The 17,392-nt window shown below is 43.8% G+C and overlaps 1 protein-coding gene across 9 annotated transcripts in view; it reads right to left on the bottom strand.

Moving 5' to 3' along the window:
* Nucleotides 1–17,392, bottom strand: part of ACACA (acetyl-CoA carboxylase alpha) — a 146,114-nt gene that overhangs the window by 86,956 nt on the left and 41,766 nt on the right. For all 9 annotated transcript variants that reach the window (XM_075771715.1, XM_075771716.1, XM_075771720.1 and 6 more), the window contains 14 exons: nucleotides 16,965–17,115; nucleotides 16,358–16,461; nucleotides 15,401–15,482; nucleotides 14,089–14,234; nucleotides 12,900–13,050; nucleotides 11,445–11,579; nucleotides 10,391–10,537; nucleotides 9,678–9,866; nucleotides 8,989–9,089; nucleotides 8,815–8,903; nucleotides 7,347–7,471; nucleotides 2,752–2,865; nucleotides 1,082–1,195; nucleotides 306–395 (listed from right to left, as the gene is read on the bottom strand). In XM_075771715.1, the coding sequence (XP_075627830.1) occupies nucleotides 306–395; nucleotides 1,082–1,195; nucleotides 2,752–2,865; nucleotides 7,347–7,471; nucleotides 8,815–8,903; nucleotides 8,989–9,089; nucleotides 9,678–9,866; nucleotides 10,391–10,537; nucleotides 11,445–11,579; nucleotides 12,900–13,050; nucleotides 14,089–14,234; nucleotides 15,401–15,482; nucleotides 16,358–16,461; nucleotides 16,965–17,115 (1,738 nt within the window). The remainder of the gene's footprint in view (nucleotides 1–305; nucleotides 396–1,081; nucleotides 1,196–2,751; nucleotides 2,866–7,346; nucleotides 7,472–8,814; nucleotides 8,904–8,988; nucleotides 9,090–9,677; nucleotides 9,867–10,390; nucleotides 10,538–11,444; nucleotides 11,580–12,899; nucleotides 13,051–14,088; nucleotides 14,235–15,400; nucleotides 15,483–16,357; nucleotides 16,462–16,964; nucleotides 17,116–17,392) is intronic.

Below are 17,392 nucleotides of genomic sequence, written 5' to 3'. Positions count from 1 at the left end.
GGCAGGATACAACCATCAGCACAAGGCACACGGGGTAGGCTGACCACATTCTCAGACAGCAGCTTCACCGTCAACCCTTTCAACCACCTAAATCTTCTTCAAGCAAAGAAGATAACTTGAATCTGAAATTTCAGTCAATTATGAACATTAAGGCTGTTAAATGCCAGGCTCCAAGTATGCCAGATTCCACGCAACCTACAGCTCTCAGTCTTGCAGGGTAACGGTGCTCAAAACAAACAAAAAAACCAAAACAAAAACCACAGGAAAATTACAAGTATTTATTTTTTCAAAGGGAATAAACTTACCTCCAAAGCTGCCATTCTTACCACCTGGTTACTGTGGTAGAAAAAGTTGGGTAGCACATCAAAGATGGATGTCTCGGACAAAATGAGTTTCTAGAAGAGATCACATTAAGCAGAGTTTTAAATGAGAATTGCCTGTTTTGCAAACAGGGTCAGGCAAAAAAGCAAAAACCTCAAATCAAGCCTGACTAGTTCTGATTTCCACGCTTTTCCTGTTGTTCATCAAGGATTATGACCTTTTTACATTAAATCATAGAATCACAGAGTATCTCAAGTTTGAAGGGATCCATAAGGATCATCAAGTCCAACTCCCTGCTGCTTGCAGGACTACCTAACACTAAACCATATGAGCACGAGCACCGTCCAGACGCTCCATGAACCCTGACAGGCTTGGTGCCGTGACCACTTCCCTGGGGAGCCTGTTCCAGGGACTGGCCACCCTCTCAGTGAAGAACCTTTTCCTCATGTCCAGCCTGAACCTCCCCTGATGCAGCTTCATCCCTTTTCCTCAGGTCCTATCGCTGGTCACCAGAGAGGAGATCAGCAACTCCCCCTCCGCTGCCCCCCTTGAGGAAGGTGTAGACTGTGATGAGGCCATTCTGGTAGCAGTATAGGAATGAAAACAAAAATGAGGGGGAAGCTAGAAACCAGAACAATACAATTTAAAGCCATGTGGACCCTGGAACTACGGGTGAGATTTAATACAGAATACAGAAAAATAATTTAATAAGATCAGTGAGAAGAAAGCAGGGAAACAAGGCGAGAAGTTTGGTAGATACCTGCAGGTTCTCAATGCAGAACTGGTGTCCATACATGTCAATAGCAGACAGGAAGATGGACTCCACCTGGTTGTGACGCAGCTCATAGGATGGCAAGTGTGAAGCAATGAGAACCTGGCAAACAGCAAACACAAGGAGTGTCAGTGAAAGGAGCTACGTGAGGCCATCAGCAAGAGGCCGTTGCCTCCAAGGCAGCAATAGTCTGCTCCATCCCAGAAGAGGCGACTGGTTTCTCCTGTGAATTCTGTGGCACCTGGGTGATGCTGCAAACTCGCTGCTCTCCCCAGCCTCATTTGTGTATCTGCTCGGTTTGTATTATTGGCAATTCCCCATGGAGAAAAGGAACAGCTTCAATCAAGTTCCATCAGTGCATGTGATTTAGCACTGCAGAGCTGCTAGTCCTGGGGATTGCCTGACCGGCTGTTAATTGGAAAGCAGATCTGGCAGGCAGCAGCTGTGGGGAGGCCAGCAATGGAGACCGCCTTTCACAGCTTCCGAGCAGAGGAAGCAAGAGACACTGGTGCCAGGTATTAAATGCCCAACACTAAGGAGACAGAGATAGGAAGGGGAAGCAGCTTGCAGGGGAAAATGAAGTGAAAGAGCAACATAAAGACATACACAAGGACTGCAGCACCATCCCCAGCATGCTGCTGAGAGGTTCAATAACTGAATAGTTCAAGGACACAAATACAATCCTGAAAGAAACATAAGGTCACTGATCAGCTTCAAACACCCCATTCATTTTCAACAGTCAAGCTCTGAAATAAAAGGAGAGATCCCCAAAGTGTCAGCTTTCCTGCTGAAGACTTTTAGAATGGAGACAGGGACTGTGGAGTGAGAGGAGCCATCGGACTACAGGGTTAGCATTACCATGAAACAATTACGCCCTCTCACTCCTCCCTGGCTACCGACTAACCACTAAAGAGGAAGCTCACAATAATATCCAGGTGGATATCTGGCATTCAAATTATCATCTGTACTAGACACTTGGAATTGACAGTATCGAGAGTTTTTCCAATTATTTTCAGGTTAAAAAGAAATTGAAAAATGCAACTCAAAAGCTGGAAGAAACCCTGCAACACAGCAGCGTAATTCTCTGCAGTACTTCCTTAGCAGTTGCAAAGAACATCTGGTTCTTGAGTAAATTCATCTCCCTGTTCTCTGCACACACTGACTTGCAATTGTAAGGTGCTGATGAACCCAGATAGCACGTCCTGGCTGTTTACTGCACATTCCAGGCAGCCTGTGCTTGCCAGGTTCACAGATTATAAAGCCAGAAGGAACACAGTGACCATGTATTTTGACTTCCTCTATCACACAAACCACACACTATTCTCACTTAACTCCTATTTGAGGAAGACAAAACTTGTTGGAGGAGCAGGGACAAAGGAATGTAATCTCGATTTCAAATTTTACAGCAATTGGGAATCTACTGCAATCTTTGTTAGACTGTCACAATGGTTAATCATTGGTTAATTAGCTCATTGTTAAAGCACTGCTCACAGTAATCTACTTGTCACATTTGCATAGTAATCAAAATAAACATCAAGAGATATAGACTTTCCAAAAGAGTGAGCTCCAAGTGGGAGCAGTCGCTATTGATCTGATCAGCAATGGCACAGCCTGTCTCTAGCAGGGATCCGCTTGGATTGCTGAACACGCTCCCGTACCTGCCGTGCTCGCAGGGCCACTTTAGCATTGGTTGTCTTGCTGAGCTGGGTCAGCTCTGTCAGAATATTAATCAGCTCATCTGTCAAGGTGGGGTCACGGCCACAGAGCTGGTCCTAAAAATAAAGAGAAATGAAGATGTTTAGAACAGAAGAAAACCATCTTCCGTCCTCCTACAAAGGAGTTCAAACCTGAAACACATACACACATGGGCTCAGGTGCTGGACCACATAATTTCAAGAGGTCCCTATCTAAATTAGTCTAATTCTGTGCAGACAAGGGTACAATTATTAGGCTTTCCATAATTTTACACACATAAATAAAGCTACAGAGGAAAGAAGGGACTGGCACAATCACTCATTTTCTTGTTTGTAGCATGTAGGCATCCAAACACATGAGAAATACTGACTTGTCAAAGAGACTCGAGTAAAACATTTTCCCATGACCCAATTTCAGCTTTGTACCAGAAGCCTCCTCTAGCAGCAACGCAAAATTCAAAGAGCATTTAATTGTAGTGAAATGCCTTGTGTAGCATGCAAAGATTAGCAAACTTTCACTGTGAGAGATGACCAGAGAGAGTTTAACTGTCAGAACTTCCTCAAGTCCACTTAAAAAAAACCCAGCTCAAAACAAACAAAAAAACCCCCACAACTCTACAACTCCACAACCACAAACCAACCACATGCTTTGTACAGCTTCAGCCACATCAGAAAAAAACAAGATCCTGTCATTCCTCTAAGAAGGCTAAGCAAAGCTAACTAAAACCATAAATGACATAATGTGTTTCCTGCCACAGTACAGGACTGGATCCTTAATATTTTTTCTCGTCAGAGAATCTTGGTTCTGAGGAAGTTCACTAGCTTACTTTACCGTCTCAATTGGCCGGATAAAACAATAAAACTCAACTGCATAATTTTCAGTGTCAATGCTGTTTCAAAACTCTTTTAGATTCAGCCATTAAAAAAACGCAAACAGTAGAGACTTTAATCTGTTTTGTTTTCTGAACACAGGAGGTGCGCTCTCAGGCACACTTTCTTCCAAAAATAGTTTCAATTCCCATGAATAATCCCAGTTTTCAACTACTCACACTGACTTGTGAGCCTCTTCCCTCCCACTCCTGAAGCTGGAAAACCTCTAGAAGCCTCTAATGTGTTTCTTCTATACAGCACTTAACAGCTTTTCTCTTGGTAAATGAACCACAGGAGGGAAATGTGAGATGAAACAGGGATTTGCAACAGCAAAGAGAGCTGATGTCTTAAAGTTTTAACAAGATTTTAAACACATACAGTACAGAAAAGGCCCTTTGAAGATCCAAGAAACAGAGAGGGAAAAACCTCTGCGCGGCAGGCTAGATTGATAAACCTGCCAGGGAAAAGAAAGTATAAAACAAAAAACCAAACCAAAGTCCATAGACTAACAAATAACTGCTCACACTACATGTGATTCCAAAGCTAAATAGCTTTTCCCCCACGTTGCTCTTGACTCCTTTCTCTCCAACCCCACTCAAGCATGATGTCATCTCTAGGAATGATGGTGTGTGTCTTTCAGGGAGAGAGACCACGGTCAAATCACTCTTATTAAAATAATCTAAGCTACTAACTCTTATTAGATTGTTGCCCCCTACTAACTGGTCTTGGGCCAGCAAACATTACGATGATAGTTCCCAAAGTTGAGTAAATTTATCCACTCCAGGTCACTGTGTGAATTCACAATGAATAATTCAAGAACTGCCTTCATCATACTTGAAATACAAATTCCTGGGTGCTGTGATGTTACTGCTCAAGGTAACAAACATCCAACAGGACACAGGACATCTGCCATGCCACAAGCACTTCCGTCCAGTTAAGGCTAGGATGTGCATACAACAGTCAGTTAAGTACATAAAACGAACATACAACTTCAAATCATGCTATATTTCAACAAATATATGAAGGATGAAGTAGTTCCCATCCTGCCTTAAACGCCTGCTAGCTAAAAAAGGTGAATGATGGCAGCATAACACTATTACTAAAACCATCCTCAGAGCCCTTGTTAATAATGGATTCCTAGGGATACATCAATAACAGCAACATAAGCATCAAGGTATTTTGACATGACGTTTGCCCTTGGAGGACAAACTTAAACCATCCCACATAAATAGCGTAGCAACCCATAAAACGCCACAGCCTTCACCACAATTACACCAAATGTGCCACGGGGTCCCTCAGACGTGAAGAGTCATGTGAGTGGGCCGAAGAGGAACGATGGTCTTCTGGTTCATGGGGCTCCTCGTATCTCAGTAGACAGTAATCCCTAGCTGTGCCGTAGACAACGCTGTGACCAAAGACCCGTTGCCCCTCCTGAGCCCCCGTCACCCACTCGATGTGAGAAGTCCCCGCAACACAGCAGTCATGTGAGGTCATACGAATGGCGCTTGGATCAGCAGCTAGCTACCCGCTGTTCTTCCACCACGCGATCTCCCCGGCACGTTTTAAGTTCTAGCAAACTGGGACGTCAGCCTTTACTTGAGCAGAAGTAACTGACACTGGTGGGATGAACAACTACACAGGAAAAAGGAAAACTCTTTGGCGTTTCTCCATGTTGCCTATCTCCCAGCACGCTCCTCGCTCCCTCAGACGGACATTGTGCCGGCCAACGCGAAGACACAGCAAGGCTCTGCCTCCAAGACGCAGCTTGCACGGAGGTGAAAAACTAGACAAAAAGTTTCAGTCCCATTTTAGCGAGAAATAATCAGGATGACAACAACAAAATAAAGCAGGTAGCTGGCGCTGCGCTGGCTTTTGCCTGCACTGATTGGCAAAGGCAGCGAGCAAAGCCTCAAACCAGCTCTTTGACAAGGCCTAACGCCTCCCCGGCACCCCCGTGTAATTACACACTTGAGTGACTGGACTCTGAAGAAAATTGAAGGCCTGAGCTGCGAACAGCTGCCATTTTCTCTCTCCATCACGCCAGCATGATTACTTGAGAAATGAACAGCCCCGGCTCAAAGCTACTCCAGAATTCTCAGAGGAAATATGGCTCCGTGTTCAAATAATGAGATTCTTAAGGCAAGCGTTACTTACAATCACACCACACACCAAAAAGGGAAAGAAGAAAAAAAAAAAAAAAGAAAAGGGAAAAAAGGAGAGCCAGAAAGAAAGAATGCCAGGGTCCTTATACCTTACAAATTAGAATTTAAGAAACCCAGCCTCAGCCTAGGACAATTATGACTCTTCCTGCTTTTGAGAGTTATTTTGTGGATGGCTACTTTAACATATTTTTGGCAGTAACAGACCACTTTATGTTTGTTTAAAAAAAAAAAAAAGGTTTGGGGAAAGAGACAGATATAGTATTGTAATTAGCCTCTTAAAAAGCAGGATACCTAACTCTAGTCTGTTGTAAACCATGTCATAGCTAAATTCATCCTTGCCTTGAGGAAGGCAGGCATTCATTCTGCTTCAAAGCATTATGTGGGACAAGGATTTTTTGGGGCTTTTTAGGAAACAGGAAAAAAGAGACAAGATTCAATGGTTGTTTTTAAATTATTTTTCCTGGGAATGTAATTTACTAGGAGTTTTACCCATTACAGTGGGACTGAAGTTAACGAGAACTAAGATTTTTCACGGAGTAACAAGCCAGAAGAACACGAGAAGGTGATTGCAGGTCCCGGCATGAGGATTCATTTGTGTTTCTAGTGTGGAATCTATGTCTGTCCAAGAGGAATTCCAACGCCAGGAGACTCCCCATCCCTTTGCAAGCCCCCGGACCGCAGCACAGCATCCCAAGGGTCAGAGGCCTGATCTGGAGTGACCAGTTTGTGCTGAGATATCGAGTCCCAGTCAGATTCCATCATGCAGCCCAGAGTACAGCCGGTCTGAAAGCACCACTGCAGACCTGAGATAAGACTTTCTGAAACTATAACCAGGAAGAAGCCAGACAGCCACTGCCAAACCTATATGACCAAACTATGGCTCGTCAAGGAATAGCATGTGAAACCCCTCAAGAGCTTCCATATGGGCTGGCTAATGCCATTCACTACCAGGAAGTCACCCTTGTTAGTAATGAAGGACCATAAAAAAGTTACTATTACAGAATTATTACCACAACAAATTATCTGCTTTTTGTGCCGCTGGCATATTGCTTTGCTTTCCAAGCCACTCCAATTTGAGTACCACGAGCCATATAAAGATAGGACCTCTCCGAGACCCCCAAAGATGAAGCAAACCAAACCAAGTATGAAGACACAGCCCAGTGCCTGAAAGTTAGCCTCTAACATCCTCCCAAGGTAACTGTTAAGTCTGCATTCTTATCTCCCCACAGATGCTCACAAATCACTTGCATAATTAGCCTGCGCTGCACTCTGATAGGCAATCAATGCAGGGCAGTCATGAACCAGAAGGTGCACAGACACTGAGCTGAACAGCATGTTCTGGGTCTCCTCTAACGCATGGCTGGCTTGCCCTAAGAACATGAAGAAACTCCACACTGCTGCCACTGCTCCTGTAGCTAGAAGGCTTGCGTCTTTACAGATGAGAGCAGTCAATTCAGTACCTTTCAAAGCATCAAACATACAACTACAAGAAGCAGCAAATTTCTAGAGCAACAATAGACAACTTACAATGAGCATTGTAACAAGCAGGTTCTTCTTGGTGACCTGAGCATGTGAGAAGATGTAGTTCAATACAGCATTCATATCACTTTTATTCTCTTCCCGAAGGGTAAAGACACACTTGTCATAGTGACCTGCAATCAGAAATGCACGTTTTTTTTCCCGGTCCACATCTCTGTGTCAAGGAATACAAGTTACTATTCTACATATATGTTTTGAGAATCTACTTTGCAAGGTCCACACAATCAATTCTGGGAAGGAAGCATTCCTCTCACCACCACCCCCAACTGCAAACTTTAAATTAAACATCCTACTCTTATTAAAACAGTTCCCATACCAAATACCTGCTTTGTGAGCAATACAAAGAGAGGAATGGTGAGGTCAGTCTGTCATTCAAATGACAACCAAAACAATAGCAAAAAGACTTGCACCATCCTCTACTACCAGCAAACTGAAGTGGAAATTAATCTGCAGTACCATTAGGTTGGTGCAGGAATTGGAGCAGGACAAAAGAAAAGTAGAGCTGAATCTGAACTACCTGTAAGAGCTAAAGCCTCACAATTAGCTAGTGCTTCATTGCCATCTTGTGCCTGGATACAGCAGTGCAATGCATTTATTACAATTCTCAGTTTCAGGCTGAGGTTTGTTCTTACGAACAGCAAAAAGCTTCCTGGTATTTTACAGCAGGTCCAAATAACTTACTATAGTATTTAATGAACAGGCAAGATAGAACTAAATAGCGTGGTGAATTTAAACAGTTTTTCTGATTGTATTTTTTCTGCAGATGCTCAGAAATCAGGAAAGAAAAATCAAGCTTCTAATATGAAGCTTCTACATGTGGAACAGCCAAGTGGGGGAACCCCCCAGCGGTGGGCCACTGACAGAGGCAGAGGAAGGGAATGCAGAGAAGTGCTTCATCTCTGATCGGAAACAGGCAGAGACCACACAAACTGGCTGAGCCTTAGCGAGCTCAATAACAGATTACAAATGGCAACACAAAAACTCATAATTCAGTGAATCTGTCTTTACTCCAGGTCATACAAAAGTCCTCACTTAGAGGATCACAAACTCATATAGGAGCTATTCTTTTGAAGATTTACAGGGAAAAGGAGCATTCCTACACCAAAAAGAGACCATAGTCACATTATTACATGTAAACTGTGGTTAAGATGACATGGGATGTAAAAGATGATGGATGTACCAACAGCAGAAACCAGCAGAACAGACAGTTTTGGGGCGGAGTTTGTCATTTGCTTGTCATAAGCACTATGAGCACTCTTACCACGAAAACTCAAACTGGACATAATCTCCTCTACAAAACCCAGGAACTGACTGGTACACCTTTAAAAGAAAACCTGTGTAGCTTAACCTCACCATAAAGTTAGGGTAATCTTCCTTGAAGCAAGTCCACGTGGACTTTCTGGGACCAAACATGGTCCTCTCAGAAATCAAATCCTTGATGTGTTTAGAGACTCACCATGCTGAAACTGAGTCTCCACCTTCAGATACTGACGGAGCAGATCCATCACCACTGCTTTCATGTGACCCCGAATACCACTTCGGTACCTGCAGAAGCAAACAAGTCAAACTGAGCACTGAGACTGGCACGGCCCTGCTGGCACTGAGACTGGCACCCCTGAAAACGGCTCACCTCTGTACAAGCTGCACAATGCTCTGAGTGTTCATGAAAAAGACCTCACGCTCCGATTTGCGGTTCAGAGTGGCTGCATGGCTATCCAAGATATTGGCAATCTGAAAGAGAGCAACCACATGAGTCCCAGTCCTGGATGGGATGACCTGGCTGAACAACCAGCAGAGAAGCTGAGAACTTCCAGACAGGCCAGACCAGAGCTCCAGCAGACTCCAGCAAAGGCCCTAAGCTGCTAAGGAAGTTAATGACCTCACAACGATACAAAAAAATCAATGCACAATATCGTATACTGGGGAAATCATCTTCCAACACCTCACTACCTGATCGGGCCTCCCTTAGTTGCAATCACTCTTTTTTAAGGTTACGTTGACACTACAAGTCGCACTGCAGCATATGTACCAGGCAAAAAAGTCAGTAAATAAAAGTCCACACAGCCACTGATATGATTAAACTGCTTCCAAACTGCCTGTTTAAAGCTATACTGATCAGGGGATGCATACCCTTCAGCACCGGTAAAGGAGACAAGCCTTTAAGCTCAAATGATACAGTTAAGTATCTTTCATCATGAAGATCCCACATTCGAACGCACCTTTTAGGTCCAACTAGTGTCCAGATAATTTAAAAGAACTCTCTCTCTCCACCCCAACAGAAACCAATTTTTCTTCCTCTATGTAAGTGTGGTTGATCACCTGTTGGCTGGGAAACTGGCAAAGGACTGATGTGATATTGCTGGCATATTGGGCCATCTCCTTCTTGATGGACTTCTCTACATTGGGTGGGACGCGTCCAGAAACACTGGTCATGATGTCCTGAAGTTCCAGCAGAGGCAAAGATGGATCTCTCAGTGTCTTCATCAGTCGCTCAACCCAGCCTTTCACCTAGAGAGAGACAAGTCAGCGTAAAGACAAGTGTGAAGAAAAGAATAAGCAGCAAGAAGGGAGAAAAGGAAAGGAAAGGCTTTCATTGAGGTCTTCAATACTGTTTTATCACACTGCTAGTCCAGCGACTAAAAGAGAGAACAGGGGTAGATGACAAAGCTGCTGTGCTACCTTACACCAACAGCTGACTTGGATTCATCCACTTTTCCTCCTCCCTCTAGGACTTCTACAACAGCTAGCTATGCAAGCAGCTTCCACATACAAGGCTGCAGGCGCAAGCAGTAAAGATTGAGCTCAGCTCCTTGTCTTTGTTTTGGGTGCCACAGATGGGACTCTCCAAGCTTAGTCTCTGGTGAGACTGACTATAAGGAAGTTTAAGAAAGAAAACTGAATCGAGCTAGCACTATCAGGGTAATACCGCCCTGACTCTTGGTCCTCTGGCTGCAACATGTAACTTGGCCAGCCTTACTTTGAACTGAAAAAAACATCTGTGCTCTTGCTCTGAAACAAGAAGCAAGCAGTACCTTGCTGCTGAAGTAGGGCTCTGGCAGGCAGTAGCCGTTCATCACGTTGACCAGGTTATCCAGGACATAATGGAAGATGCGATGGAGTTTCTCGCCTCGAAGTGCTGTGCTCTGGATCTGTGGCAAGGCACCCGTGTGCAGTTCAGCCTGGAAACAATGAACAGCACGGTGTCACTAACCCTAATCATCAGCCGTGGTGGTAACACCCAGTTACTCTCAACTGGAGGCTCAGATTTAACTTGGAAGAATTCCCAGAGTGGAAAATGCACTTGGCTGAAAGACAGAAAAGTTATAAGCTGGATCTCCAACAGTTCTATGTTGTGTACACCCACAAAATAAGCTCCCAGCCTCTCTCCCAGATACATTACAGTTGATCTCATTGTTGAGATCCAGGAGGACCAAAAATCTCAAAGAAAAGCACAGGAAAAGCCAAAAGTTCGGTGCTGACAATCACTTTCCACCCCCTACATAACAACCCTTTGCTATTGCTAAAGGAACAACAGATTCTCTTCCACCACCAGCAGCTACATCCCAGGCTACCATCCATAAATGAATATATCTCTTTGCCTTTCACCTTTAAAAACATCCATGTCCCAGGTTGTTGGGGTTTTTTTTTATTTCCAGATTTGCTACAATTGCTTTCACAGGGCCTGACACTCTTGGAGTTGATATCCCAACTCCTGTCTTCCCAAAGAGGGTCACTTAAAGAAGAATTTTTTATTTAACTGATAAAAAGAAGTTAAATAAACTTGCATAGGAATAAAGCAGATAGAAACACCTGGCCAATCTCCAATATCCTAGACAGCCATGTACCCATGGTAGTACTGAGGTAAGAAGAGAACAAGAATGATACATAAGCTTAGCCTGAATCAGAGAAAGAGACAATAATCTGAGTCCTAGTCCCGCTCGCAGACAAACAAATGGTAAAGTGACAATTCCAGCACAATGCACAAATCTGGTATTGGTTCAGTACACTGGACCATCTCATACCACTCTCAACATTGCTCCCCTACTAAAAACCTAACAAACATCTGCACCTCCTGCAACTCCTCACCTGCTGAACCCTGCTGGGATCATCCAGCTGGAGCTTGGCAATCACACAGCCTGGATCCAAGACTGCCCCTGGGCGTTTGACATAATGGATGCAGCCTGATTCTCCTGCTGTTAGCGTCATCACCATTTTCATTACCTGTAGCAAGGAAAACAGGTTACACACTCAGCTTCCATGTTCTTCAAATGGTTCTAGTTTTGTGAGCCAGCAGCCAATGTCCTATCACAGACTAACCTGCACGAGCACGTTTTGCATTCAGGCTCAAAGGCATAAAAGCACACACATCTTCACACTGAAGTGAATGGTACAACAAAATAATTGGCCACAAATTAGCGCGGCAGGAAGCCACCCTCAGGAACGTCACCTGTTCCACACTGCTTGGACCAACAGGTACTCAAGAAGGTCCCACATTCAACACAATGAACAAAGCAGATACAATTCACTGCTGCAGCTGCTGCACTCCAAAGGCTAGAACTGGGAGAGCCACTCTCAAAAGCTACAGCAATACATTCGCTTTCAGCGGAAGGAACTAGGATTACTTTCTAGAGGTCACAGGTCTCAGATCACTCTTCACAGAGATGCCTCCTTAGATCAACCATGGAGGCTCTTGCCTTTGGAGCAGAAGGGTTGGGTATGGGGGGGGGAGACAGTCGAGTTTTACCACTGCCGTACTATACACCACAGCTGGGAACACAGGAATGGAGTAGGTGGTTCTTTCTTAGCCATGGCTCTGTTGCAGCGTAAAAGCACTTACATAAAATACCTGGATCTCTGGCTTGATATTTTTCTCCCACACATTCTCCCCAAGTGATTTAATTGCCCCTCTGCAACACACACCCTCCTCTCCCTCAAACCTGTTTTGAGCCATGCACTCCTACACAACCTCTCGTGCTTTCCTCACAGTAATGCAGAAATTGTTGTTCCTCCTCTTCTCTAAGAGTTAAGCAACTTCCAAGGGAGAAGGGAGCAGTGACACTTACTAACTCATTCAATCAACCTGACAAATTATCAGGTAAAGAGAAGTCTTAATTTGTTACTTAACCACGGCATATAACTCTCCTTATGAGCCTGTGCTAGTTACTAAGTAGTGGTGTACAAGTAGGCGGCCTTCTTCACCACTGCTTGAAAACACAGTAACCATGGATTCCACTCTCCCTTGGTATCCCAGCAAGATGATAACCGTGGTCTCACGGCTGAGAAATTTTGTTTATCAGTTGGTATACAGTCATGAACACCCAAATTTCAGCTGTTAAGTAATTTAATAACCCCAACACTCTCACTGCTGATTCCTGCATTACTCCAGGTTAAAATACAGACAACACCTGGAAAGGAAATACTGTGAATTATCCCTCACGTTCAATTCCCAGTTCCAAAGCATTCAAATTTCCACCCCCCTCCAGCTTTTGCCTGGGCAGATTCAGCATCTGCAGCCAAGTCAGTTCTTTGTGACTCTTTTACCTCTATTTCTGCAAAGCACTGGCCTGCAAACACGTGTCCCCCATCCTCCACCACATACTGGATGAGCTTCCCAGCCGAAGGGGAGCGCAGAATGGAGGGATCGTTTTCCTTTTCAAACACACAGGTCTTGTTACCTATAGTAATGCGATACCTAGGAAAGAACGGGACAAATCACTGCAACAGAATTTCTTGTGAAAAGCATGGGAAGGGGAAAATCTGTGCTCTCTTTCCCTATTCTACTTCAAAACAAAATTAAAAAACACCTCAACCAGCTCTTCTGGGCTACACGGTACAGTCCTGCATGTGAAAGTTCAGATTAATCACATCAAAACAGGAATATGGAAGCCAGGGATCAGAAACCAGCTAGAATAGCCCTTAGCCAGGTTGTATCTATGTTACTTTTGCGCTTCTCTGCTACCAACACATATCACTAGTGTCAGAACCAGAACCAATGAAGTTCAAAACCAAAAACTGATGTTAGTGGGGATTACACTTGCCATACATAACACACAGTACATTCAAACTGCCCACCTCATGCAAATCCTCTTGTATACAGAACAAAGCTGAAAAGAGCAGGATGCGCCATGTAGCAGACCGAGAGGTTGAGATTTTATAGCGTTTTCCAACCCAGAAAGTTACCCAAACGCTCTTTGTACTCCTGACCCGATTCGTTACGTTTGTCACAGAAAAGAAACCAGCAGAGGGGGCAGCGGTTCACATTCCAGAAGCTGGAGATTTATTGACCTTACAGCTATGATCCCTGCAGGGAATTCTGAGGGAATGCATTGAAATAGTAAGTCTTGTATCCACCTCTAAGGCAGCTGTAGAGTTTCAAGGATTTAAAAAATTTTCATGTTCTGGAGTTTTTGGGGTTTTTTTTGGTTGGGTTTTTTTGTTTGGTTGGTTTTTGTTGGTGGGGGTTTTTTTTAATAATCCAAAAGGGCACTTTTAAATAACCAGCAGGAAAACATGGATTCCACATCGGTACACATTCTGATCTTTCTTCTAACAGTAGCCAGGATCTGTTCTCCAGGTGAAAGCAACTTCTCCCTTTAAACTCCTCCATAATACATCTAGTAACCTCTTCCTAGGAGAGAATTCCATTCCCAGCTGATCTTTGGGAAGCATAAAGTTACAAGTCCACCTAATTTTGGCTTGTATGTAAACAGTAATCTTTACAGGTTACTACCTGTCCACTTCTTCTTTCATGTAGGTAGTATAGCTGCTACCGTCGTAAGATAGGAGCAGTCCTCCATCACTCAGCCGGTGCACGTCAACTTCCACACACGAGCTGTTCATGATGACCACATAGGAATTGGGAGACTGTCGGGTCACCTGTGGATCCACAGGAATGGTACGTATCACATGAAACAAACACAGCATGGAGAGTGCCTTGGTTGCCACAACATACACAGTTTGCCAAGCACTGCGACAGTGGAATTAAATAAGGGGAACTGAGCCATTTGTTCTCACATTAGATGGAAAAAAAAAAAAGTGTAAAAAAATTTGGGATCACAAAGCCAAGCATTTAGCAGTCAAGAGATGCCAGAACTAATACTGTCCATGAATCTTGATTTAATCCCCTCACACTTATGCATTAGTTGTACAGGTTTGATTACGAAATCATATACCACTTCTTCACCCTGATCTACACACAAGTCACAGTTGTGTACTAAAACTGCATAATAAATGAGATAATTTGGAGGGGGGAAAAAAAAAAAAAGATTGTCTCACAAGCTCTCCCTGGAAAAAGGGATCCTATCACACTCTCTACCACAAAGTTCCTATTTGAAGCTGGGTAAATCACTTAAAGCATACTTTAGCCGCTGTTCAGTGCCCCTCTATCTCATCAAAAGGGTGCCAAGATAAAAATCACAGAGGTGCAGGGATGCAGAATACTTATAGCTGAAAAAACAGCATATGGTCATGTCGTTAAAAAAAACTTTACCACAGTAAGTTTGCCCGAGGAAGATAATTAAGATTGCACAGGCTATCTTAAGTCTAAGATTTCCTAACTTTCATATGCTTGGTTTCGCAACCTTTAAACAGTATTTTTAACATTGGTTTTTGCACACAGCAAAGAAAAAGCAACACTAAAGGAAGAAATTGCTACAAATTCTGTCATGCTGATGAAACTGGGCTGGTACACCCAACAGAGTAGATCTACATATTCAGAAACATCAATTGAAAGTTTTGGTCAACCAACAGGCAGTAGTCTTTGCCTGTAACAAAGTATTCTTCACCCTATGCAGAGCATTTCTTGACCCTGAAAGGTTAAAATGTTTACAGAGATACACAGATATTGCAATGGAAAGATGTGATGGGGTATTATCATCAGGGAGATTGTACTGATTTCTTAACCCCAGTAAAGCAGAGAAAATAAACCCTGCACAGATTTAATGCCAATAGTTACACATATTATAAAGATTAAGCCAGAGCAGTACACAGACATTTCCAACTAAAAGCGGCAAAAGAATGGGTTTACACGCTGTGCATTGTACCTTCAGCACATACTTCCGCCCTTCATAGATGAGTTCCACATCCACGGTGTTTAGCAGAGTATGAGCAGGCAGGACTTGGCCCCTTGAAAGAGAAGCACAAAACAAAACTGGTCTTCCAGAAGCCACCAAATGGCTATCAGAGGCCCAAGCAGGTACAAAGTTGTATGCAAGAATTTGGAAAACACTACCAGAGACACAGGAGTAGGCTTTTAAACCGTCTCTTCTTAGGAGAGACACAGCAGTTTGACAAAGCCATCCCATCTCTCTCCAGCCACACAGACCAGCTTTGCTCTGCTTTCCATTCACCTGCTTTTGCCTTAGAGTCTGCAAAAGGAACACCACGGCCTGAATTACAGAACGCGCAGCGTGATTTAACATAGGGATAAAGTAGCTTTTTCCCCTGCAGCTCTCTGTTTATGTACGGACTCATCAACAGGACACGGAGGGGAAGAACGGACCTGCCTGGATCACACCAGGTTTAGCCTGACAGAGTGTTATGACTAGTTTCCCTACAGTGCCTGCTCTACTTTAAGGCCAGCAGGAGCAGAGAGAGTTTTCTAAGTAGTAGGAAACATTCAATCTGGAAAATTATGCCAAATCTGGAAAACTAAATCCTCAAAACAGGAGGAAGACAATATCCGGTGATACAAGACTCCCTAGCTGCCCAGCAGTGCACAGGGAAAGAACTTTACATTTCTGAGCCATTTCTTGGAGCTTCTGCCAAAACTGCCAGAAACCAAACCAATCTATGCAAACAGCAGGGGACATTTTGGGGAGATGCATAGGTATCTGCCAGTTTTCTTAGGCCAGTAGATAAACAGCTTCCTAGGGCCAGAGAACAGTCAGGAGATAACAAACTCTGCATTTCTGGACTGGACTGTACCTGAACAAAACTTGTAAATCAAAACTAACTACTATCTGCTTATCAGCTATCCACCGACCAGCTTGCAATTATACCTTTCTAGAGAGTGCAGGAAATTTGAGACGCTGTTTCGCAAGCTCACATCAGCCACATGCAGAGCTCCACACACCACTCCCAGCATAGTATCGGGCCTTTCAGCCTAGAAAGGGTACATAAACACAGTTACATCTCCTTCAGCTTTAGTCCATTCTAGACGCCCACTTGAAGAATCAACAGTCTCAGCTCTATTTTTGGTTCAGGGCCACCCTCTATTTAACGTTAAGCTGGAGCAGTATCTATGCAAACGCTATATAGAAGCGATTACCTCTAACTCCTTAAAAGAAGACCACTTTTTTTTTCTTCCTGGATCAAATCTTGAGGCTCTACCTACACTCCCACTATCACCTGTCCCAAACTGCCTTAATTCGCACGTACACTAAGATGCTTTTCTGGCCAACTTTAAGACCATCTCTCCCTGACAGGGATGAGCTGGGATTTTGATATAAACAAGAATTAAGGCCAGTGAAAATGTTTATTCATGAAGTGGTAAGTGGAAATTAACCACTCCTAAATCCTTGCCCCCTTGCAACCAACATGCACCAAGCTTGGCCGCCCTTCCCCTTCTCACTCCAGTTTGTAGTCCTGTAAAGAAAGCAGCTGCACCTGCACTTTCTCAGCAATAAGACGATCCAACCAGCCAGTGTCAATGCGGTTCTGCTGGAAGCTCTCCGTTTCCAACAGTTTAATCAAGTACTCAACAGTGGTTCGGAAATCCCCTCGGATGGACAGCTCCTTCAAAGCCACCACCATGTTTCTGAAAGAGAAAAAAAAAAACCTATTATCTATCCCATACTAACAGTAACGTGCAAGCTGGTAACTCCAGATAGCTCTGGGCAAAAAAAGGCATGGATGAGCGGTCAGACACTCCTGCCCTATGACTGGATGCTTTAACGTTTCACACCACATAAGGACAACTCAATGGTTTATAAACCATTGTAAGGCATTGGCATAATAATCGATGTTTTTCCTGACAGAAGCCTTCCACCTGAATGCTTTCAAAGAGGGACTTCGACACAATGGCAGCTATATGG

This window comes from Balearica regulorum, chromosome 19, assembly GCF_011004875.1.
Source record: "Balearica regulorum gibbericeps isolate bBalReg1 chromosome 19, bBalReg1.pri, whole genome shotgun sequence".
NCBI classification, from domain to species: domain Eukaryota; kingdom Metazoa; phylum Chordata; class Aves; order Gruiformes; family Gruidae; genus Balearica; species Balearica regulorum.
The sequence above is the reverse complement of the archived record's forward strand: the minus strand, read 5'-3'. Positions and strand labels throughout refer to the sequence as shown.